At 33.3% G+C, this 26,247-nt stretch overlaps 1 protein-coding gene across 1 annotated transcript in view; it reads right to left on the bottom strand.

Moving 5' to 3' along the window:
- Window positions 1-536: 536 nt before the first annotated feature.
- LOC149781813 (cytochrome P450 4F5-like) overlaps window positions 537-26,247 on the bottom strand; it is a 66,158-nt gene continuing 40,447 nt past the window's right edge. Inside the window, exons 8-11 of the mRNA XM_089935985.1 lie at window positions 19,858-19,987; window positions 16,946-17,224; window positions 9,916-9,981; window positions 537-1,177 (exon numbers count right to left, since the gene is read on the bottom strand). Of these exons, the coding sequence (XP_089792111.1) occupies window positions 1,078-1,177; window positions 9,916-9,981; window positions 16,946-17,224; window positions 19,858-19,987 (575 nt within the window). The 3' untranslated portion in view covers window positions 537-1,077. The remainder of the gene's footprint in view (window positions 1,178-9,915; window positions 9,982-16,945; window positions 17,225-19,857; window positions 19,988-26,247) is intronic.

The following is a 26,247-nucleotide window of genomic DNA, read 5'->3' as shown; positions in this document are numbered from 1 at the left end:
ATTTTATTAAACTACACTATTTTCCTTTCAAACAGTGTACCTTAACAGATGATGAATAACATTTTATTTGAAAGAAACACTGCTACAAGTACTTATGCCACTGCACGATTCCTAGTAATTGCTGATACTACTACAACATTATATGCGCATGTCCATTGAAAAGATCCGGTTGTGTTATCTACTTCTTTCATCACGTACATATATGTAGCAGTTTGAAACAATAATATGATGTTCCAAGGATGTTTTACTTAAGTTATCAGACATCTTCAACAATGTCAGGTCTTACAAACTGAATTATGTCATAATAAGACATGTAGCAACTTAAACAATCTCAAGTTGATTGAAGTGCCACATGTAAATTCTGCATGGCTTACAAATAAAAGCTGCCATCTCTATGCCTTAAGGTCAGGTGATATAAAAACACATGTACTAGGGTCTCTTCTACAACATGCAATTGTTGCATTTTGCGCATAGGAAAAAATAATTGTACCCAAAAATCAACCAGTTTGAAAATACATGTATTAGAAAACAAAGAATATTTTTAGGCCAGACTTTATTTCTTTATTAAATCTCCCTTATGATACAGAAAATTAACATGTTTTTCACAAAGGCAATGGGAGAGGCTGGGAGGGGCCTTTCTCCCCTCAACATTCAGTTCTTGAATAGACCCTGCTGTATATCCAGTCGTATTCAAAGCAACTGTGTATTTCAGAAGCTACCAATAATCTTATTATATTAAGTCACATATATATCAGCTATATTTTCTCCCAAAAGAACTTTGATCAAAGTTATTTACATGATTATAAAGTCTTAATTAGCATACAAATATTTCATTACTTGCATCATACAATTGTTACAATTACTGTAATATTATCCATGATATTTCACACTGTAAATCCCATGGAAACAACCACAAGTCATAATTAACAAAATATATACAATTTTTCTTTCTTTCTCTCTTTTTTTCTTTTATAAACACTGAATTTAATAGGCACTCCATGTAACTGAGATATATAGATTCCGGCTGCAACTGAAATATTCTTGGTACAGATTGTTTATTTACATATGAAGATAAGTCTACCGTTTTGAAATTCTCATTCGGATGCCATTGGATGTTCGCATAACAGTTGCTGGTTTCTTCACAGGGACATGGTTTGGCTCTGGCTCAAATTTGTACCTTTAAATAAATATAAAAAGGTAACCAGTCTAAAATGCCAACACTATGGTTGTCTTTTTATTGTGTTCTGCCTCTAATTCTATCTCACTCATGTAACACATATGTTGACAGACCCCACAATAAACCACCTTATTTTTGAAAAATGTATTTCTTCTTCTAAAATCAATTTCTTGTAATTAATTATATCACAACATAACCTGCTTACAACAAAGATTGAAACCACCGATGTCCACACAACATTTTTGCATAACAATAAATTTCCTGTGCTTGTTAGGTTTTTGAGAGTATGAAGTATCAATTAAAAGTTTAAAATCATGAAGGTTCAATACAAATTAAAGTGTTGTATAAGTGATGCATTTCTTATTTGGGTCCTCATACATAGATTGATGGATGGATGGATGTACAAATATAAATAGGTAGAAAAAAAGATAAATATACAGAAAGTACAATCAGAGCCATTGCAGAAAATTATTAACTACTTTAGAGCAATAAATGTTGGTCTAAAATACTCAGTTATGTTAATTAGGTGTTCAACACCCACCCACCCCCCACCACCCTTCATATTTCTATCTTTTGGAGTTAAAAGTGTGCTTGTTACATTTAAAATTCATTTTAAAAAATTACAAGGTCCAAAGAATTGCTGTGGTTATACAGAAGACAGACAGATGCAAAGACACTCATACAATCAGATAGTGGCAGTTTGATATTTAGATGAATATAAAGTTGAATGGGTAGATACCAGATACATGCCATAAATACATGCATATAAACATACATGTAAACATACATACAAGCATCCATATAAACATACATATAAACATACATATATGCATGCATATATAATTTGACCAACAGATTCATTACACTTTCTATTATCCCATCCCAAATTTTTCTAATAGCTGGTGATTAGGCACATCCCTCAATGTGCTTTAGTACAATGCAAAACCTTTTAAATATTTGAAATTTTATCACTAATATACATTTTACGACCCCCCAAAAAAGTTTCTTATAATGTTTCTGATAATGAGAAATATATTGCTGTAAATCATTATGTATTGATATCATAAAAAAACTTGCCATTTCCATACATTATTCATGTTTACTACAAAAGATTTTTGCAATTAACTCCTTCATTACAAGTATCTTGTAGAATTATGTTTGTTTACCAAATTTACCATCAAATCATGGAGCAGTTTAATAGGAGTTTGGAACCACCTTGTCTTTTTGTTACATCACAAAACACCAACATTTCTTTGGCCATTTTGGGAACAGGTACCTTCATGTAGTACCATAACACTCACCTATTCAACAAAAAGCTGCTAGGGTCTAGTATTAATGATAGTGGTCAAAAGCTGCAAGGGTCTAGTATTAATGTTAGTAGTCAAAAGCTGCTAGGGTCTAGTATTAATGATAGTGGTCAAAAGCTGCTAGGGTCTAGTATTAATGATAGTAGTTGTCACAGAATTAGGCAAAAAATAACTTGGTTTTGCCTTAGAACTATTTGACTATTTCTCGTTGCACATGCGCACAACGTTATCTAGGATGAATAAGTGCTTTTCCAGGTAAGCGACTGTATTAACAAGTACCTTGCTGGAAATTACTTGCAACGAAGGGACATTAATAACATGATATACACGGGTATTTTACCCTGACTTTTGCTCACTCTCCTATGGATTTAAGTAAGATCGATTTCTAAACCCACACTGGTCATTTTGGATCACGTCAAGGAGTGTACGCTCTCCATTGTTCTCCAGCCATAGGGCTGATTGTGACCGTCGCTGTGATTGTGACTGTTGCTGTGATTGTGACTGTGACTAAGACTAGAGTTGACTAGAGTTTGCTAGAGATGTCTAGAGCTGTCTGAAGCTGTCTAAAGTTGTTTAGAGATGTCTGGGGTTTCCATAGTATCTAAGGCTGTGTGCTGTCGATAAGTATGTATGTATGTATGTACGCATATCTGTGCCACGGACGTAGACATAGCAAATTCAAAAGAGTGCTGTATGCTGTCTGTACATGTATATGTATGACTGTACATGTGGTGGATCCATAAAGGGTGCGAGCGGCTGATAAGAGTGTGGGCCAACCCAAGGAATCGTGCGACTGTACAAGGGGGTCTAGAAGCATACGTTTGGTTCAATTATTGTTCCAATTGCATTTTTATGTTCATAAGATTGTTTTGAATCTTAGTTGTGTTCTTAAGATTGTTTTGAATCTTCCTTGTGTTCATAAGATTGTTTTAAATCTTCCTTGTGTTCGTAAGATTGTTTTGAATCTTCCTTGTGTTCATAAGATTGTTTTGAATCTTCCTTGTGTTCATAAGATTGTTTTAAATCTTCCTTGTGTTCATAAGATTGTTTTGAATCTTCCTTGTGTTCATAAGATTGTTTTAAATCTTCCTTGTGTTCATAAGATTATTTTGAATCTTAGTTGTGTTCATAAGATTATTTTGAATCTTAGTTGTGTTCATAAGATTATTTTGAATCTTAGTTGTGTTCATAAGATTATTTTGAATCTTAATAGGAGTTCATTTTTGAGATTATGTGAATCTCTCTTGTTGGTATAATACTGTTTGAAGTGTATTTGCAGTCCATGAGGTTTCTTGGATCTGTACTTCATATTGATTTCATATTTTGGTTTATTTTCAATGTGTGAATGTTGTGTAGAGTGATTTGAGTCAATTGTATGTTGAGAGCGTGAGAGAATCATTGTATTTTGACATCATATATTTTTCTTTATTCATTCATTTCATAAATTTCCATCTTTCTCACATTGTGTTTGTCTTATTCATTTAGTCCAAAAACCCACTCAGTTTCTATTCTGCAACAATGATGTCAGAAGTGGGATTTTTGGATTAAGTGAATCATCATCATCTTGTTTGTGAAAGTCTACACTTATTGTTTATATTCGAGTGTGACCTTCTTGACAAGATAATCTTCAAATGCTGCTAGGGTGTAGTATTAATGTTAGTAGTCAAAAGCTGCTAGGGTCTAGTATTAATGATAGTAGTCAAAAGCTGCTAGGGTCTGCTATTAATGATAGTGGTCAAAAGCTCACAGGACATAGTATCCACACAAAGACATGGCAACTTTGGGACCAGTAGTCATGTTAGTCATCAAAAGCTCGCCATGTCTAGTATTATTGTTAGCCATGAAGCCGCCTGCAGCCATTACAAGTCATTGATTCAATGGGGCAAGCTTCCCTGGTCCAGTATAGTAAAACACTGATGTACATCTGCAGCCCCTATTAGACCTTTAGGATCACAGTTAAATATACCAATGTCCCATGCCCAACTAGGAACAGCTAAGTATCCATGCATACCATTGGGTAAAGCAATGCCATGGAGCCACAGCTGATTGTACATGTATTGCATGTATGCAGTCCATTACAAAAACTGTGGAATCCAGCTGCTTGATCATGTATTGCATAGTGTATGCAGCCCATTACAAAAACTGTGGAATCCAGCTGCTTGAACATGTATTGCATAGTGTATGCAGCCCATTACAAAAACTGTGGAATCCAGCTGCTTGAACATGTATTGCATAGTATATGCAGCCCATTACAAAAGCTGTGGTATCCAGCTGCTTGATCATGTATTGCATAGTGTATGCAGCCCATTACAAAACTATGGAATCCAGCTGCTTGAACATGTATTGCATAGTGTATGCAGTCCATTACAAAAACTATGGAATCCAGCTCCTTGCAATTCGGAAGTGCAGAGGAGGAACCATAACCACCCCCAGACTGGATCCACCATAGAGAGGGTCATTAGTCAATGAAGGTAGGCTAGATAATGATTTCATAAGTTATGCAGGAACTTCAAAGTCATCCTGCTAGCAGTTTCTTACCTTAGAGGGAAGCTCAAATGGATGAGGCTAAAGCTCTGGCAGAATATTCTTTATTATAACTATGAGGTCATCAGTCCATAGGCAAAACACAGAGATGGTGGTGGCTGCAGCTATCCATATTTGGAGCCCACACTTAGAACAGGTGTTTACACAGCACTGTGTAGCCTTTATGCCAGCTGCTAAGGACAACTCCTCTGCAGAGGGTTTCAGTATATCTTGTTGCCATCTACAGACCCAAACTTACCATCAAAAATCATGTGTCAGCAGATTACTGTCAGGTAGATCCAACAGTGTTGACCCAAATGTACCATAAAATTATGTGCCATCATATCATGGTCATATGTAGATCTAATAGTTTAGATCCAAATTTACCATCAAGTCATGTGCCATCAAATCATGTGCCAGCAGATTATGATCATAAGTAGATTTAAAAGTGTAGACCCAAACTTACCATCAAATCATGTGTGAACAGATTATGGTCATAAGTAGATACATTATAACAGTGTCAACCCTCTCCTGTCATCACATTATGTGTACCAGAACATCCCTGTCAATTTTGCTCATGTGCTGTAAAAAGATATTGGATGGACATTTAGAACAGCCCTTATGCCCATAGCTGTTTTTTTGTCACAATAATTTTACTGATGTCACAAGGACACAATAATTTTACTGATGTCACAAGGACTCTATGTGATGTCATCACTAAAATGAAATGTAAGCAATTGCTTGAGATAAACAAAACTGAACGATTTCTTCCACTTTTTCTTCATTCACAGGTAGCAGGAATAACATAAAACAATGCAGGTTTTTCATTGATAGCTGAAGCATTTAATGTTATTTTCATTGCCCATCTTTTTATGATGATCCATTCTTCACCATGCTGGACATTCACTCTCCAAAAACCATAATAATTTGGTTAAGTATCCCTATGATTACCTCTCAGTGTCTTTCAGAGAGTCAAAGTTGTTAAACATGGCTCAGAAAGATGATGCTTTGATATGTGACAGTAGGTCTGAGTCAATCCTGATCAAAATTAAGCACTTGTGATATACAAACAAATGGTATACATTATGTAACAGTAGGTCTGAATCTATGTTGATCACAATTTAGCATGTTTGATAAACAAAGATATCTGGTACACATTATGTGACAGTAGGTCTGAGTCTATGCTGATCACAATTTAGCATGTGTGATAAACAAACATATCTGGTACACATTTTGTGACAGTAGGTCTGAGTCTATGTTGATCACAATTTAGCATGTGTGATAAACAAACATATCTGGTACACATTTTGTGACAGTAGGTCTGAGTCTATGTTGATCACAATTTAGCTTGTGTGATAAACAAACATCTGGTACACATTTTGTGACAGTAGGTCTGAGTCTATGCTGATCACAATTTAGCATGTGTGACAAACATATAAGGTACACATTTGTGACAGTAGTTCTGAGTCTATGCTGATCACAATTTAGCATGTGTGACAAACATATATGATACACATTTGTGACAATAGGTCTGAGTCTATGCTGATCACAATTTAGCATGTGTGATAAACAAACATATATGGTACACATGATGTGACAGTAGGTCTGAGTCTATGCTGATCACAATTTAGCATGTGTGATAAACAAACATATATGGTACACATGATGTGACAGTAGGTCTGAGTCTATGCTGATCACAATTTAGCATGTGTGATAAACAAACATATATGGTACACATTATGTGACAGTAGGTCTGAGTCTATTCTGCTCACATTTAAGTCTGTGTTATAAACAAACATATACATGCTGTTCACAATTTAAGCATGTATACACAAATACATTTCACAGCAGGTCTGAGTCCATGTTGTTCACAATTAAACATATATTACACACAAGCACATTATCCAACAGCAGGCCCGAATCTATACTGTTCAAAATTAAGTATGTGTTATATACAAACATATTCTGTGACAGTATCATTGGACAAATAGAGCATACACCAGTCAAGTACTTACCTGTGAATTATTGTATACACCAGTCTTATTCCTTACCTATTTATCAGTGTATACACCTGCCTCAGTACTTACCTATGAATAGTGTATATGCCAGACTATATGCTTACCTATGAATCAGGGTCTACACCATTTCAAGTACTTATTTATGAATCAGTGTATACACTAGTCTAACTACTTACCTATGAATCAGTGTATACACCAGTGTAAGTACCTACCTATGATTCAGTGTATATACCAGTCTTATTCCTAAACTATGAATCAGTGTATACAACTTAGTACATACCCAAGAATCAGTGTATACAACTAAGTACATACCTATGAATCAGTGTATACACTAGTCTAACTACTTACCTATGAATCAATGTATACACCAGTGTAAGTACCTACCTATGAATAAGTGTGTATACCAGTCTTATTCCTAAACTATGAATCAGTGTATACAACTAAGTGCATACCTAAGAATTAGTGTATACTACTAAGTACATACCTAAGAATCGGAGTATACATGTAAGTAAATAACTATGAATCAGTGTATACAAATAAGTACATAACTATGAATCAGTGTATACAACTAAGCACATACCTATGAATCAGTGTATACAACTAAGCACATACCTATGAATCAGTGTATACAACTAAGTACATACCAATGAATCAGTGCATACAACTAAGTACATAACTACAAATCAGTGTATACAAGTAAGCATATAGCTATGAATCAGTGTATACAGCTAAGTACATAACTATGAATCAGTGTATGCAACTAAGTACATAACTATGAATCAGTGTATACAACTAAGCACATAACTATGAATCAGTGTATACAACTAGGCACATACCTATGAATCAGTGTATACAACTAAGTACATAACTATGAATCAGTGTATACAACTAAGTACATAACTATGAATCAGTGTATACAACTAAGTACATACCTGCGAATCAGTGTATACAACTAAGTACATACCAATGAATCAGTCTATACAACTGAATACATAACTATGAATCAGTGTATACAACTAAGTACATAACTATGAATCAGTGTATCCAGCTAAGTACATACCAATGAATCAGTGTATCCAACTAAGTACATACCAATGAATCAGTGTATACAACTAAGTACATAACTACGAATCAGTTTATACAACCAAGTACATAACTATGAATCAGTGTATACAGCTAAGTACATAACTATAAATCAGTGTATACCACTAAGTACATAACTGAATCAGTGTATACAACCAAGAACATACCAATGAATCAGTGTATACAACTAAGTACATACTATGAATCAGTGTATACAGTTAAGTACATAACTATGAATCAGTGCATATAACTAAGTACATAACTATGAATCAGTGTATACAGCTAAGTACATAACTATGAATCAGTGTATACAGCTAAGTACATACCTATGAATCAGTGTATACAAGTACATACCAATGAATCAGTGTATACAATGAAGTACATAACTACGAATCAGTGTATACAACCAAGTACATAACTATGAATCAGTGTATACAGCTAAGTACATAACTATGAATCCGTGTATACAGTTAAGTACATAACTACGAATCAGTGTATACAGTTAAGTACATACTTATGAATCAATGTATACAGCTAAGTACATACCTGTGAATCAGTGTATACAGCTAAGTACATAAATATGAATCAGTGCATACAGCTAAGTACATAACTATGAATCAGTGTATACAACCAAGTACATAACTACGAATCAGTGTATACAACCAAGTACATAACTATGAATCAGTGTATACAGCTAAGTACATAACTATAAATCAGTGTATACAATTAAGTACATAACTGAATCAGTGTATACTACCAAGAACATTCCAATGAATCAGTGTATACAACTAAGTACATAACTATGAATCAGTGTATACAGCTAAGTACATAACTATGAATCAGTGTATACAACTAAGTACATAACTATGAATCAGTGTATACAACTAAGCACATAACTATGAATCAGTGTATACAGCTAAGTACATAACTATGAATCAGTGTATACAGCTAAGTACATAACTATGAATCAGTGTATACAACTAAATATATAACTATGAATCAGTGTATACAGCTAAGTACATAACTACAAATCAGTTTATACAGCTAAGTACATAACTATGAATCAGTGTATACAGCTAAATACATACCTGTGAATCAGTGTATACAAGTACATACCAATGAATCAGTGTATACAACGAAATATATAACTATGAATCAGTGTATACAGCTAAGTACATAACTACAAATCAGTTTATACAGCTAAGTACATAACTATGAATCAATGTATGCACTTGTTTTAATACCTACCTATGAATCAGTGTCTATACTAGTCTGTCTTACCTATGAATCTGTGTCTACATCATCAATTACTTACCTCAGAATCAGTGTCTACACCTGTCTAAGTGCATACCTATGAATCAGTGTCTACGCCTGTCTAAGTACATACCTATGAATCAGTGTCTACACCTGTCTAAGCACATACCTATGAATCAGTGTCTACACCTGTCTAAGTGCATACCTATAAATGAGTGTCTACATCTAAGTGCATACCTGTGAATCAGTGTCTACACCTGCCTAAATGCATACATGTGAAACAGTGTCTACACCTAAGTACATACCTATGAACCAGTGTCTACACCTGTCTAACTTACCTATGAATCAGTGTCTACACCTGTCTAAGCACATACCTATGAATCAGTGTCACACCTGTCTAAGCACATACCTATGAATCAGTGTCTACACCTGTCTAAGTGCATACCTGTGAATCAGTGTCTACACCTGTCTAAATGCATACATGTGAACCAGTGTCTACACCTGTCTAAGCACATGCCTATGAATCAGTGTCTACACCTGTCTAAGTACTTACCTGTGAACCAGTTTTGAGATAATGATCTTCATTTCATGCATTGCGAAATGCTGGCCTATACAATTCCTGTTGGGAAAAATATGTATATTGTATTATAAGTTATGGGGAAAATTATATACATGTAATAATAAATCTAATTGTATAAAGATTATAAATGCTGGTACCATGTGCAAACATGTCTGCTAAATATCTGAAATAAAATTAGCTATAAATGATATGTGAAATGAATACCAGAATCATAAGTGATGTTAATGAGTAACCAATCTATTTTCTGAACCCAATTACCTGTGTGCTTGAATTGACCATAAAAATTAATATATGTTCAGGTCATGCACCCAAATGATCCATACAGCAATTGTATCTTGACTGACTGAAAGGTCTGCAACCTCTAACAATGTCAGCAAGAACTCAATTAATTTAACTCACAATCAGTTCAGTTATGACTCAATTATGTATCTTTTGTCATCAAGCGATCACTGAAAATTCCTGTTTTTCTCCCAGCTCTGACCATAATTTGCAAAATCAAAGTGCTTATCCTGGTTCTGAACAAACTTATTATTTCTTGTAACCTTTTCCTGATTTTCCTTTTATCATGGGAACCCTTCCGTGATAATGTTGCCCTGTTCCATTACAATGAGTGTTATTGTTAATGACACATAGCTACCAATGAGGTATCTATTGTACAATGTAAATACCTCTTTAAATCCTCCATGTATTGTATAGGGAGATGAAATGGGTCCTTGTTAGAATTCTATATTAATTATGGTTTATCCCAAGCATTTAGTTTTAAAGTGTAATCTTATAGTTCATTATTTTATCCCAAGCATTTAGTTTCAAAGTGTAATCCTATAATTCATTGTTTTATTCCAAGCATTTAGTTTTAAAGTGCAATCGTTTAGTTCATTATTTAATCCCAAGCATTTAGTTTCAAAGTGTAATCCTATAATTCATTATTTTATCCCAAGCATTTAGTTTTAAATTGCAATTGTATAGTTCATTATTTTATCACAAGCATTTAGTTTTAAAGTGCAATCATATAGTCCATTATTTTATCCCAAGCATTTAGTTTCAAAGTGTAATCCTATAATTCATTGTTTTATTCCAAGCATTTAGTTTTAAAGAGCAATCGTATAGTTTATTATTTAATCCCAAGCATTTAGTTTCAAAGTGTAATCCTATAATTAATTATTTTATCCCAAGCATTTAGTTTTAAAGTGCAATCGTATAGTTCATTTTTTTATCCCAAGCATTTAGTTTTAAAGTGCAATCATATAGTCCATTATTTTATTTCAAGCATTTAGTTTCAAAGTGTAATCCTATAATTCATTATTTTATCTCAAGCATTTAGTTTTAAAGTGTAACCGTATAGTTCATTATTTTATCCCAAGCATTTAGTTTTAAAGTGTAATCATATAGTCCATTATTTTATCCCAAGCATTTAGTTTCAAAGTGTAATCCTATAATTCATTGTTTTATCCCAAGCATTTAGTTTTAAAGTGCAATCATATAGTCCATTATTTTATCCCAAGCATTTAGTTTCAAAGTGTAATCCTATAATTCATTATTTTATCCCAAGCATTTAGTTTTAAAGTGCAATTGTATAGTTCATTATTTTATCCCAAGCATTTAGTTTCAAAGTGTAATCCTATAATTCATTGTTTTATCCCAAGCATTTAGTTTTAAAGTGTAATCATATAGTCCATTATTTTATCCCAAGCATTTAGTTTCAAAGTGTAATCCTATAATTCATTGTTTTATCCCAAGCATTTAGTTTTAAAGTGCAATCATATAGTCCATTATTTTATCCCAAGCATTTAGTTTCAAAGTGTAATCCTATAATTCATTATTTTATCCCAAGCATTTAGTTTTAAAGTGCAATTGTATAGTTCATTATTTTATCCCAAGCATTTAGTTTCAAAGTGTAATCCTATAATTCATTATTTTATCCCAAGTATTTAGTTTTAAAGTGTAATCCTATAATTCATTATTTTACCCCAAGCATTTAGTTTTAAAGTGTAATCGTATAGTTCATTATTTTATCCCAAGTATTTCGTTTTAAAGTGTAATCGTATAGTTCATTATTTTATCCCAAGTATTTCGTTTTAAAGTGCAATCGTATAGTTCATTATTTTATCCCAAGTATTTAGTTTTAAAGTGTAATCCTATAATTCATTATTTTATCCCAAGCATTAAGTTTTAAAGTGCAATCGTATAGTTCATTATTTTATCACAAGCATTTAGTTTCAAAGTGTAATCCTATAATTCATTATTTTATCCCAAGCATTAAGTTTTAAAGTGCAATCGTATAGTTCATTATTTTATCACAAGCATTTAGTTTCAAAGTGTAATCCTATAATTCATTATTTTATCCCAAGTATTTAGTTTCAAAGTGTAATCCTATAATTCATTGTTTTATCCCAAGCATTTAGTTTTAAAGTGCAATCATATAGTCCATTATTTTATCCCAAGCATTTAGTTTCAAAGTGTAATCCTATAATTCATTATTTTATCCCAAGCATTTAGTTTTAAAGTGCAATTGTATAGTTCATTATTTTATCCCAAGCATTTAGTTTCAAAGTGTAATCCTATAATTCATTATTTTATCCCAAGCATTTAGTTTTAAAGTGTAATCATATAGTCCATTATTTTATCCCAAGCATTTAGTTTCAAAGTGTAATCCTATAATTCATTGTTTTATCCCAAGCATTTAGTTTTAAAGTGCAATCATATAGTCCATTATTTTATCCCAAGCATTTAGTTTCAAAGTGTAATCCTATAATTCATTATTTTATCCCAAGTATTTAGTTTTAAAGTGTAATCCTATAATTCATTATTTTATCCCAAGCATTTAGTTTTAAAGTGTAATCGTATAGTTCATTATTTTATCCCAAGTATTTCGTTTTAAAGTGCAATCGTATAGTTCATTATTTTATCCCAAGTATTTAGTTTTAAAGTGTAATCCTATAATTCATTATTTTATCCCAAGCATTAAGTTTTAAAGTGCAATCGTATAGTTCATTATTTTATCACAAGCATTTAGTTTCAAAGTGTAATCCTATAATTCATTATTTTATCCCAAGCATTAAGTTTTAAAGTGCAATCGTATAGTTCATTATTTTATCACAAGCATTTAGTTTCAAAGTGTAATCCTATAATTCATTATTTTATCCCAAGCATTTAATTTTAAACTGCAATCGTATAGTTCATTATTTTATCCCAAGCATTTAGTTTTTAAGTGTAATCATATAGTTCATTATTTTATCCCAAGCATTTAGTTTCAGAGTGTAATCCTATAATTCATTATTTTATCCCAAGCATTTAGTTTTAAAGTGCAATCGTATAGTTTATTATTTTATCCCAAGCATTTAGTTTTAAAATGCAATCCTATAATTCATTATTTTATCCCAAGCATTTCTTTTTAAAGTGCAATTGTATAGTTCATTATTTTATCCCAAGCATTAAAGTGCAATTGTATAGTTCATTATTTTATCCCAAGCATTTAGTTTTAAAATGCAATCCTATAATTCATTATTTTATCCCAAGCATTTAGTTATAAAGTGCAATTGTATAGTTCATTATTTTATCCCAAGCATTTAGTTTCAAAGTGTAATCCTATAATTCATTATTTTATCCCAAGCATTTAGTTTCAAAGTGTAATCCTATAATTCATTATTTTATCCCAAGCATTTAGTTTTAAAGTGCAATTTATTAATTTATTTAATCAAACACTTGCTGTTACACCCTAATCAATCACGCTTTAGACAGAAACATTCCTGTGAGACTGCCTTGATTTCCCTAACTGATAAATGGCTTCAAGCACTTGACCAAGGTAGAATAATAGGATCTGTATTTGTAGATTTCAGGAAGGCTTTTGACATGGTGGATCATGAAATCCTTTTGAAGAAACTGAAAATCTACCAGTGTGATGAAAGAACAATTAGATGGTTTACTTCTTACTTAAGTGAGAGAACACAACATTTTTACCTAAATAATGTTCTGTGTGAACCTGAAACAATTAGATATGGAGTACAACAAGGCTCAATTCTAGGTCCATTAGTATTCATTTTATTTATGAATGACCTACCACTTTTACTAAGAGACTCAATATCATCTACAGATCTCTATGCAGATGACACAACATTGTTAGACATCCAAAACACAAAGCATGAACTCGAAATTTCTTTACAGAATGCCCTAAACAAACTGGAAAACTGGTGCACATGCAATGGCATGGTGGTAAATACTGGTAAAACTAAAATATTACTTATCTAAACACGGCAAAGAAGGACAAATCTTGATAGTGATGAACTATGTCTGACATGGAAGGATAAAAATTTGCAAATGATCTGTCATGATAGACTACTTGGTGTTCTGGTTGATAATAACCTATCATGGACTGAACATATCAAACATATCAGTAAAAAGGTCAATTCAAGTTTATGGCTTCTCAGTAGGATAAGACATTTTCTCCCTGAAAGGCACAGAAAACTATTTTATAACAGTTAACTACAACCCTATTTAGACTACTGTAATTCAGTATGGGGTAATTCAAATGATAAAAACATAGCAAAGCTGGAACATCTTCAAAATAGAGCATTTGGGCTAATATCAATCCAGAAAGAAAGCAAGGAAAATTTAGCTGGTAGGTTAAAAATATTACCTATTAAAGACCGAATCCATTTGAGAAAAGCCAAATTAATGTACAGGATATCTCATAATAGTGCTCCTGAATATTTACAATCACTATTCCAGTATAGGCTACCTGGTAATACTCCCCACCTGCAATCCATGTCTACCAAACAGTATAAAATTCCCAAACCAAATAAGGAGTTATTTAAAAAATGTTTCCAATACTCTGGAACTCTGCTCTGGAATAGTATTCCAGTTGAGATTAGAAATGCCCACTCTATTTTTTTCTTCCAAACCCAATATATCAAGTGGCTTCAGAGATGCAGCTAAAATAAATAAATTCCTTTGTATGAGGGCCCCAAGGAAGATTAGTTTTCAGCTAATTGTGTTACCCTCTTTAAATAAGGTCATTATTATTATTATTATTATTGTATAGTTCATTATTTTATCCCAAGCATTTAGTTTTAAAGTGCAATCATACAGTTCATTATTTTATTCCAAGCATTTAGTTTCAAAGTGTAATCCTATAATTCATTATTTTATCCCAAGCATTTAGTTTCAAAGTGCAATTGTATAGTTCATTATTTTATCCAAAGCATTTAGTTTCAAAGTGCAATCATACAGTTCATTATTTTATCCCAAGCATTTAGTTTCAAAGTGCAATCGTATAGTTCATTATTTTATTTTTATGAGCAGTATGGAATACTGACATGGAAAATGAAATCAAAGAAAAGATATAAATGCTATATTATATATTTTTTTTAAATTTGTCCTATATTTGGGAAATTATGTTTAAAAATAAATGTAAAAAATGTGAATTAGTTCAAATAAACCAGAAAAAGAAAATGACAATGATAGAACCACAGCCATAAAAATAAATTAGCATTCCAAATCAACTGGTTTGCTGTGAAATCTTTATTAATGTGTAAAGGTCAAACAGTTTTATTTATGAATTTTCATAACAATTATTACCTTTTTTTTCTCTGAACTTGAAAGTTACTGAAAGTAAAGAAGCTATAAAATCCAAATAACTCTAATAATTAATTTTAAAGAATGAGACAAACTCTCCCTTTTGACCACAAAATATCTCATTTAAAAGTGAAACAAGAGCCCTTCAAAGGGACTGATGCTCAAATGGGTGAAACAAATTTCAAAGAATTCAAGATTAGACCATTTCTTCCATTTTACTGTTGAGTGTTTTAAAAATCGTATATTCTTCAGTGATAAGATGATTTTCTAATTTTCTGCTGTAGTACATATATTGGATATGAGATTGGCACCATTCCCAGGTGGGACAATGTAGATATTGTTAAAAGTCTTTTGGTGAAAACCCAATATCATAATGATTATCCATTCAGAGACAGTAGTGACAACAATATGCTTAAGACGGTCATCACCGTAGCCATACTTGGATATATGACTGGCACCATTTTCATTGAGACCAACTAGGCATCATAAGAAATCTGTTGGTGTAAACCCATAGTCGATGCAGCTATCCATTTGGAGAGGAGTAGAGATAGCAATATTTTTAAGGTATGGCTTTCTATTCAGAAGTAGCAATAAAAGGATTATCAATATGGCTGAAATGATGGTACATTAGATCAGAACCATTTTCATTTGAGCATCATAAAAAGTTTTCTGGTGAAAGTCCCCCATCAATATGACTTTCTGTTGAACTATAGGTGTGATAATAAAATTTCTTAGATGGCTGCCATGTTGGCCATATTGTATGTCAGATCATCATAACTTTTATTTCAGGCCAGCTAGACATCAAAAGAAGTCTAATAGTGAAAAATCCATGTTGATACAACTATCCATTCAGATATCATGATAGATATAACAAGATTTTCAAGACAGCTGCCATGGCAGTCCTAATGGGCTTCAGATTGGCATCATTTTCATTTAGGATCAACTTGACATCTTCTGGTGAAAATCCCATGATGATATGATATTCTGGACTAGTAGTGATAACAAGATGTTACAGATGGCTGCCATGATGGCCATATTAGACAGCAGATGGGGGCTACTTTCATTTAGGACCAGCTAGACATTATAAGAAGTCTTTTATTGAAAACTCAATGTTGATATGTTGATACATACATCTAACAATAACAAGATTTTCAAGATTTGCCACTGTGGCCCATATTGGATGTTTGGGAAGTACCATTTTCATTTAAGACCAACTAGACCATGAAATCAATGTGTGTGCAACAAGTTTCAAGGCAATCCTTCAAGTAGTTCAGGAAGAACAGTGATAATAAGCCCATGCTAATGGATAAACAGATGACAGTCAATAGACAGAAGACCATCTCAAAAATACTTATGGTCTACAACCATTAGTGCTATTAAAGAAACACCATTGTTTATAAAGATGGTAGGTATGTAAGTTTTAGTATCTGACCTTGGCCCAGCAGAGAATGGCACATACTGGTAGGAATCCATTGTTGCTGAATTCTCCTTGGAGAACCTCTCTGGAATAAATTCTTCTGGATTGTCCCATACATCTTTGTTATGGTGGAGATTGAGGATTTGAACAGATACAACAGTACCAGCAGGAAAAGTTTGTCCATCGATTTCAAACTGTTTAGTAAATTGTCGATGTATAGTAAAAACTGGGCAGTGAAAACGAATTCCTTCTTTGATGACCAATGCCAGGTACTCAAGCTTTGCCAGATCCTCCCTGAAATGTATTTGCCAAGAATCCTGTATCAGCTTTCAAAGAAATAAGGAAATCATGAGTTGAATAATATGATTTATTTTATGTTAGTTGATGAAATATTGGATTTTCCAAAAAGAAATAACTTTCTTTATTGACTTGATTCAACATACATCCTCATTGTCACATTATAAACATCAACACAATGACCAAGGAATTTCATCCATCATACTGCCAATCATATGGCACAGGGAAGAAGGTTGAAAAGAGGTCTGTTTGATGCCCACTATGAAATTAATTTGGATTTTTAATTTTATATGCTTGTTTACCTTGAACTAGGAGACATGTTACTACTTATATTTCCCTGTGAATGTGAACCAAATACAGCAATACATAAATGGTAAACAGCTGATATTACAGTAAAAAATCTGTGACTTTAATCTGGTATACACTTTAGCAAGCCAGCATGTCTGAGCATAAAATAAAAGGAAATCCGCTTGTTACAAGTGGATAACGGATATATTTCATCTTATGACTCTAGGAAAACCTCAAGGATTTTCACTCATGGATTTGATACTTGTGAGAATACTGCAATATATCCATTATAGCTTGATACAAGCAAATATCCTCCATATATCACCAGCAATTGTATTGTATATTGAGTCTCTAGTTTTTGTACAGATACTATATAATGAGTCTCCAGTTATTGTAGTGAATGACATATTACAGAATGAGTCTCCAGTTATTGTAGTGAATGACATACTGTATAATAGTCACCAGCTGGTGTCATGAATAACATACTGCATAGTCGGTCACTAGCTGTTGTAGTGAATGACATATTACATAATGAGTCTCTAGTTATTGTAGAAAATGACATACTGTATAATAGTCACCAGCTGGTGTCATGAATAACATACTGTATAATAGTCACCAGCTGGTGTCATGAATAGCATACTGCATAGTCGGTCACTAGCTGTTGTAGTGAATGACATATTACATAATGAGTCTCTAGTTATTGTAGAAAATGACATACTGTATAATAGTCACCAGCTAGTGTCATGAATAACACACTGTATAATAGTCACCAGCTGATGTCATGAATAACATACTGTATAATAGTCACCAGCTGGTGTCATGAATAACATACTGCATAGTCAGTCACTAGCTCTTGTATTGTAGTGAATGACGTATTACATAATGAGTCTCTAGTTATTGTAGTGAATGACATATTACATAACAAGTCACTAGTTCTTGTAGAAATAATGTATACTGAGTCTGAAGTTATTGTAGTGAATGGCATATTACATAATGAGTCATGACATACTGTATAATGAGTCACCATCTGTTGTCACGAATAACTTGCTGCATAATCAGTCACTAGCTGTTGTTGAGGGTGACATATTTCCTTTTGACCCAAATATGTGAGCAGACTACAGTGTATGTCAATTTTATCAAACAGTCAGTTTTAGGAAGTGTCAGCATTAGAGATGCATGAATATTCAAATTAGACTACTCTTTTTACAAATATTTTATTACAACTGAATGGTCCACTCAGATTTGCTTGAAGCAGGGAACTAGTTTTCCCAGTTACTTGGTCATGGTAGAGGCTACAATTGAATGGTCTACTGAATAGTCAATTCAGACTTGGTTGAGGCAGGGAACTACTTTCCCAGGTACCTTGCCTTGGTAGAGGTGTCAAATGAATGGTCAATTCAGACTTGGTTGAGGCAGGGAACTACTTTTCCCAGGTACCTTGCCTTGGTAGAGGTGTCAAATGAATGGTCAATTCAGACTTGGTTGAGGCAGGGAACTACTTTCCCAGGTACCTGGCCTTGGTAGAGGTGTCAAATGAATGGTCAATTCAGACTTGGTTGAGTCTCCTGTGACTTAGCAGAAAATCACAAGGTCAGATTTGAGTCTTTTATAGTAGCTTTAAATGACTAAAAGGTCAGTGCTGTCAGGCATATACCAATATATGAAATTCTAGAGACCCATAATCAATATATCCAAATTTAATTAATTTAAAATGTACTTGTATCTGTGTGATACAGATTGTGAATAAATCACTTCCTAGATACATTTCTGAGATTGTCCCTGCATTTATTGAACAGAAAATCAGGTTTCTGCACATAATGATTGGTTTTAAGCATTAAAGGAATGTTAAAATATGTAATGAGTTCCATGTGAAACTGAGAATAAAACTCCAATTAATATTAATTTGATTTTTCATTTGAATCATCCAGAAATTTATTTAAGACTCCAACAATAGTATTTGATTAGTTTTAGATAAATTCATTCAGTGTTTTCAATGTAGTTTTTCTGCAATTAGGCATGACAATATTAATACTGAAGTAGACAAACAAAAGAGGATTAACTGGCACATTTACTGACATTGGCAACTATTCAAATCATTTTTGAATACATTCAATGAATATTCAAATATGAAATTTTAGTTTCTTTTTAGCTCTTGCCAGCATACATTTATGAGTGAAGAAAAGCTATAGTTTTAACTCTAGCAGAACAATGTTTTACATAAAAATCTAATCTGAAAAAGTAGGCCTGTTTCCATATATTTTGTGAAGATGAAACATTTATGAGAACTGTAAATGAGAATAAAGAACTGGAACTATCTTACAAATAGATTAAATAATTTTTACCACTGTAAATCATCGGATTCACTGTCATGCAGGACAGTGTTTATCTCTTCATAAACTTTACTCTGGATCTCTGGATGTTCAGCCAAGGAGTAGAGTGTCCAGGATATAGCACTGGCTGTTGTGTCATGGCCTTTGAAAAAAAAGAAATTGAATAAAATAACAAATGCATAAATAACAATCACAACTGTATACCAGATTATTCTGAACATTTCAATCTGATATTTTTTTATACTGATATTTATATCTCTTATATTAAATATTTACTGTTATTATTCAACCTTAAATTTTATAGAAAACTAATTGATTTTAAATATAGCAAAACTCACACACAATTCACTCCCACCCCAGATCCTATTATCTTTTGTGTAAAGTATCCCTTTAAGACTTTAGTGTTTATGTCTTAGAGGCTAATGTAGGCATAACAAATAATGAAGGTCAGAGAAAACATGGCTTAATGCTACTAATGCCAAAGCTCATAGAAAGTATGGCTTATTGACAAAAGTAGGCATTTCATTCTGAGTCAGAAGGTTACAGAAAGGAAGGATTGATGGCAAATGTAAATGCTACTAATGTTGAATCACATTGTCATTGAAACTTAGGCTGGTCACTTGCTGTATTATGCTCCATGCATTGCACTCCATTTTTATTGTGGAGTGTTATTTAGATAACATACAAAGTGGGCAACCAGAGAGTAGAAAGTATGACCCAGTGACAAATATAGGCACTACGAATATTGGACTAGAATATCATGGGTTCAAGTTTCACCCCATCATCAGAAGCCATGGGCAAAAAATGCTCTGCATTCTCTTCTTACCTGTTACTGTTTCTGATAAGATTTACTCATGTCTCATGAATATACAGTAATAACAATCATAATGACGAGTTAGCACAATGCTTAAAAGATCTTAGCACTTTACTATATATATATATATATATATATATATATATATATATATATATATATATATATATATATATAACAAAACACCATAAAATTGCATATAAAAGCATGCTGAAAATAATTACAGGTAAGGAAACATTGCTGTTAAGTCTGTTCTTGCAGACGAAATAGATGAGTTATTGAGCATTCCTGGATGAGATCGGTGTCATTGTGTCAAAGTTCAAGATTTTGTTCCAAGTAGCTGGGCTTTAGTAAGAAAAAGAGCATTGTACTTGGTTTTAATAGTAGGAATAATGAGAATATAAGTGTCAGAGGAGAAGCACAAATATGTAGAAAGGGTACACATGAGTTGAGGTCTAGTTGTTTGTTTGTTTTTGGACAGGAGAAAGTCAGTGAAATGTATCACACAGAACAAATTTTATATACGATTCTGGAGTAAATGAGCAGGCAGCGGAGAGTACAGAGCAAACATAGCAGTACTTGGTTCTTGGTACTCTATAGATGATCCAAGCACCTGTGTTTTGAACTTCTTGAATTTTCTGTATTAGATATCTAGAAAGTACTAAGCAACGCACAAGTATTGTAAATGTGCCAACAGAAAAAAATTGTGAATGGGCTGATGCATTCAGCTCCAAATATGTAACCTTGCATATGTTCATGAGATGTCGGTGTAATGAAAGAGTACTGTCAAGAGCAACAGGTAGGTTTCATACTGATTGCGTGAAATTAATGTTGATGTTACTGATATTTATTGTTTTAGGTAAATTATAGGATTGAGAAAATCTTTGGTAATTGGAATGGCATTTTTTTTCCATCGGTCACCTGCATCTTGTTACATGACTTGATATTACTGATATTATTCATGCAACTTGAATGATGGCATGAACATAATTTGATTGACTACATCTGCATATTTGGGTGTCATCAGCATACAACTAGTGAGACAACAGATGACAATTTATGACACTTAATAGGGGCTGAGTGTACAGAATGACAAGAACATGTTAAAGAACAGAACCCAGAACTTCTTTAAAGATGCAATTTGTCTTCTTCTTCATGAGCTGACCTTAGTTAGTCTGTATGATCAATGTCAAATGCATGCTAAAGACAGTGAAATAATGTATCATGGCCTTTTGTGACAAATGCTTTAGATAAGCAAGTGATGGATGTAGTCTTACCACTATCCAAAGCAGAGAGAATGTTTTTAACTACATTCTGAAGGACAGTTTCAGTTCTATGTTGAGGGCCAGGTATACAGACTGTAAATTGCTAAAAACACTATTTATATTCATTTGGGACAGAACAACTTTTTCTAAGAATTTTTACATGAATGGGAGGTTAGATACAAGGCAAGTTTTTAATCGTTAGGGTCAAGAATTGGATTATTCAGTAGTGCCTTTACAATGACAGTTTTGAAAAATGATTAAAAAAAAAGTGTTATGAATATCAGTTAATGAGGTCAAGGTTGAATCTAAGCACTCATTGGAATCAGATCAAATAAAAACATGTATGACTTTAGGATGCTCTTCATCTAGATTCTGTGTAAGAAATCCATAGAGAAAGGCTCAAATGCTGTTAAAGGTTCCCTTTGAAATTCGGTATTCATGCTGTGTTGTGATAATGAATCAACTGAAATTGTGTCATCACAGATGACAGAATAATCAATTGATGTGATCTCTTATACACTGAATAGAAGTGTTTTTGGACAATAAAATCTGACTCCAGGCTCATCAGCATATAAAGGTTACATTGGGTCAACTTTCCAAGAAAATTTTACTTGGGCTTGATTGGTTATTTATAACAAATGAGGAACTTATATTGCAAACAGTAGTGAGTGAAACAAGTATAACATATTTCCCTGTAGTTTGAGAAGATGGTTCATCCCTGTAGACCAACTTATTTACAGTTTTATCTATATAACATAGATTTTTCGCTCTTGCTGCAGCTGTAAAAAAATATATTTTTTAATGATCCAAATGACATTATTAAGTTTACCGTTTCTTTTGACTTCCTGCAATGTTTTCCTATATTACTCTGAAAGAAAATCTCTGATTAATAAAAGTACTTCTAACTGAGGGATGAAATATTTTTAAACATCACTGCCATTGGTATCTCCATATCAAATACCTATTTTTCTTATTTCAAACCTTAACTTCCTTTAAATGTGGATTGTCTTCCTTCTTCAAGGGTAAATTTGGTCAATATAGAATCCTACCTTTGTCTACAAATACCATGGGCAACCTTTTTCATCCTCTGAAAATATTACTCCTGATGTGCATTCACAAAACTCTTTGCATTGTAATGCTATGTCATTTAGGGACATAGAAAAATTAAATGAATAATAAAACTGTGGAACCAGTAATGTAAATTTTAATGAACGTTAACATTATACACTTTTGGAAACCAAGTGGGAAATTAAGGATAGCTAATTTTCATATGTATTACCTGGGATTTTTTTAATTTAAATATCTATAATTTTCAAGTGAATTTGGAGTTCTTTCAATTTTTTCCAATAGATTAATTATGCTTGTTAAGCTACATAAAACTACACCTGTATTCTAATATATCAGTGAATCAAACACACTTTCCAAAATGGCTGAACTTCAAAATTTAGGACAGTAGTGACAGATCCAGATGAGGGATTGAGATGTTACCCTGTTCCAGTTAAAATATTCAGTGAAAAATAGATCAAGTTGGTAATATTTTAGCGAAAGAAATCACCTTTGCAAAGCTGAATTCCAAACGTAAAATCTACATCACAAACACACACAAGACACACACAGAGGCATGAGAAGGGAGGTCCTCTCCTGGGCAGTAAAATGTATGATAGAACGTTCAAAAACTGCCATTCCATCTATGATCCCATGGTGTTCTATTTCTTATGTAGATGTCTGCAACATATACACAAATATTTTGTATGCCCTAGAATGGATATATCAATTTTCATGCATGTATTATTTTAATGTTGCAATATTTGAGGATAAAAAAAGTATGAATTTTGATTTCTGCTGTTGCAAACTTCTACTATACCTAGTCTGCTAAGGCACTGCAAGAAGAATTTACTTTTGCAACATTAAGAGAACTGGCATACCGAATGCCTGAAATAGCAAAATAAAGGTAATTTATGTAGTTTTTCATGCACACACTTGCTCTTAATTAATTTTTATTGTTTTGGGGCACAAATAGAAAAAGTGTACATAGGATATGGATGCCCACACTTGCCCTCCCCCCTTCCACATTGAGTGAGTACTTTAAGTAGAAATGACAGGACCTACAATTTTTAATCTACCCTTAACCAGCAACAGATGTCTTGCATGCTTAAACATCTATGCATCGTCCATCAACAGTTAGAGAGCCAGCCAGTGGTGACATTGCAGAGACATCCAAGTTAATGCTCAAATGGCAGATAGCAGAGACAGTGATGGTATTGCATAGACTTCCAAGGCAATGTTCAAATACCAGATAGCAGAGATAGTGATGGTTTTGCATTGACTTCCAATGCAATGTTCAAATGCCAGATAACAGAGACAGTGATGGTATTGAAAAGACATCCAAGTTAATGTTCAAATGGCAGATAGCAGAGACAGTGATGGTATTGCATAGACTTCCAAGGCAATGTTCAAATGCCAGATAGCAGAGATAGTGATGGAATTGCATAGACTTCCAAGGCATTGTTCAAATGCCATGATAGCAGAGCCAGTAATGGCATTACATAGACTTCCAATGCAATGTTCAAATGCCATGATACAGAGCTAGTGATGGTATTGCATAGACTTCCAAGGCATTGTTCAAATGCCATGATAGCAGAGCCAGTGATGGTATTGCATAGACTTCCAAGGCATTGTTCAAATGCCAGATACCAGAGACAGTGATGGTATTGCATTGACTTCCAAGGCAATGTTCAAATGCCAGACAACAGAGACAATGATGCTATTGCTTAGACTTCCAAGGCAATGTTCAAATGCCAGATAGCAGAGACAGTGATGCTATTGCTTAGACTTCCAAGGCAATGTTCAAATGTCAGACAACAGAGACAGTGATGGTATTACATTGACTTCCAATGCAATGTTCAAATGCCAGATAGCAGAGACAGTGATGGTATTGCCTAGACTTCCAAGGCAATGGTCAAATGCCAGACAACAGAGACAGTGATGCTATTGCATTGACTTCCAAGGCAATGTTCAAATGCCAGATAGCAGAGACAGTGATGGTATTGCTTAGACTTCAAAGGCAATGTTCAAATGTCAGACAACATAGACAGTGATGGTATTGCATTAACTTCCAATGCAAAGTTCAAATGCCAGATAGCAGAGACAGTGATGTTATTGCATAGACTTCCAAGGCAATGTTCAAATGCCAGATAGCAGAGACAGTAATGGTACTGCATAGACTTCCAAAACAATGTTCAAATGACAGATAGCAAAGCCAGTGATGATACTGCAGACTTCCAGGCAATGTTCAAATGCAAGATTGCAGCAGGATTCAGTATGAAAATAACAAAACTCTCCTATCTCCTATCACATGGCACTGATAAAGTTTTTTTCCTGCTGCTGTGGTATGTTGTGCAAGATAATGAAATAACTGCTTCTTATTAAATTATGAGACAATCTAGGCACAGTTATTAATGGAAATGGATCATCTGATCACATATGATGAATTCTGGTAGGCATTTAATTATGCCAATCCAAGCACAGTTAACAATGGAAATGGATCATCTCATCACATATGATGAAGTCTGGTAGGCATTTAATTATGTCAATCCAGGTATAGTTAACAATAGAAATGGATCGTTTCATCACATGTGATGAAGTCTGGTAGGCATTTAATTATGCCAATCCAGGTACAGTTAACATTGGAAATAGATCGTCTCATCACATGTGATGACATCTGGTAGGCATTTAATTATGCCAATCCAGGCATAGTTAACAATGGAAATGGATCATCTCATCACATGTGATGAAGTCGGGTAGGCATTTAATTATGCCAATCCAGGTATAGTTAACAATGAAAATGGATCATTTGATCATATATGATGAAGTCTGGTAGGCATTTATTTATGCCAATCCAGACACAGTTAACAATGGAAATGGATCGTCTCATCACATGTGATGAAGTCTGGTAGGCATTTAATTATGCCAATCCAGGCACAGTTAACAATGGAAATGGATTGACTCATCACATGTGATGAAGTCTGGTAGGCATTTAATTATGCCAATTCTGATGGGCAGTTAGCTACCAAAGCTATTGGTGATTCCTTGTAGGAATATTGCCTATCTAATCTTTAATCACATTGCGAAGCAAAGAAAACAATTTTCAGAAACGTATCTGGGCTTTATAAAATGTTAAATCTGAATCAAATGGTCTTATTGATATAGATGTATGTATATTACTAGTTAGGTAAATATTTTCTTCAATTTTTCAAATTTTACTAGAACTATCAATTATTTTGTATTAATGTCCATTTTAACAACAAAACAGTTTAAGAAATA

Source organism: Sinohyriopsis cumingii, chromosome 15, assembly GCF_028554795.1.
Source record: "Sinohyriopsis cumingii isolate HCF-2022 chromosome 15, ASM2855479v2, whole genome shotgun sequence".
Classification (NCBI taxonomy): domain Eukaryota; kingdom Metazoa; phylum Mollusca; class Bivalvia; order Unionida; family Unionidae; genus Sinohyriopsis; species Sinohyriopsis cumingii.
Note: the sequence above shows the minus strand (reverse complement) of the source record. Positions and strands in the feature narration are given on the sequence as shown.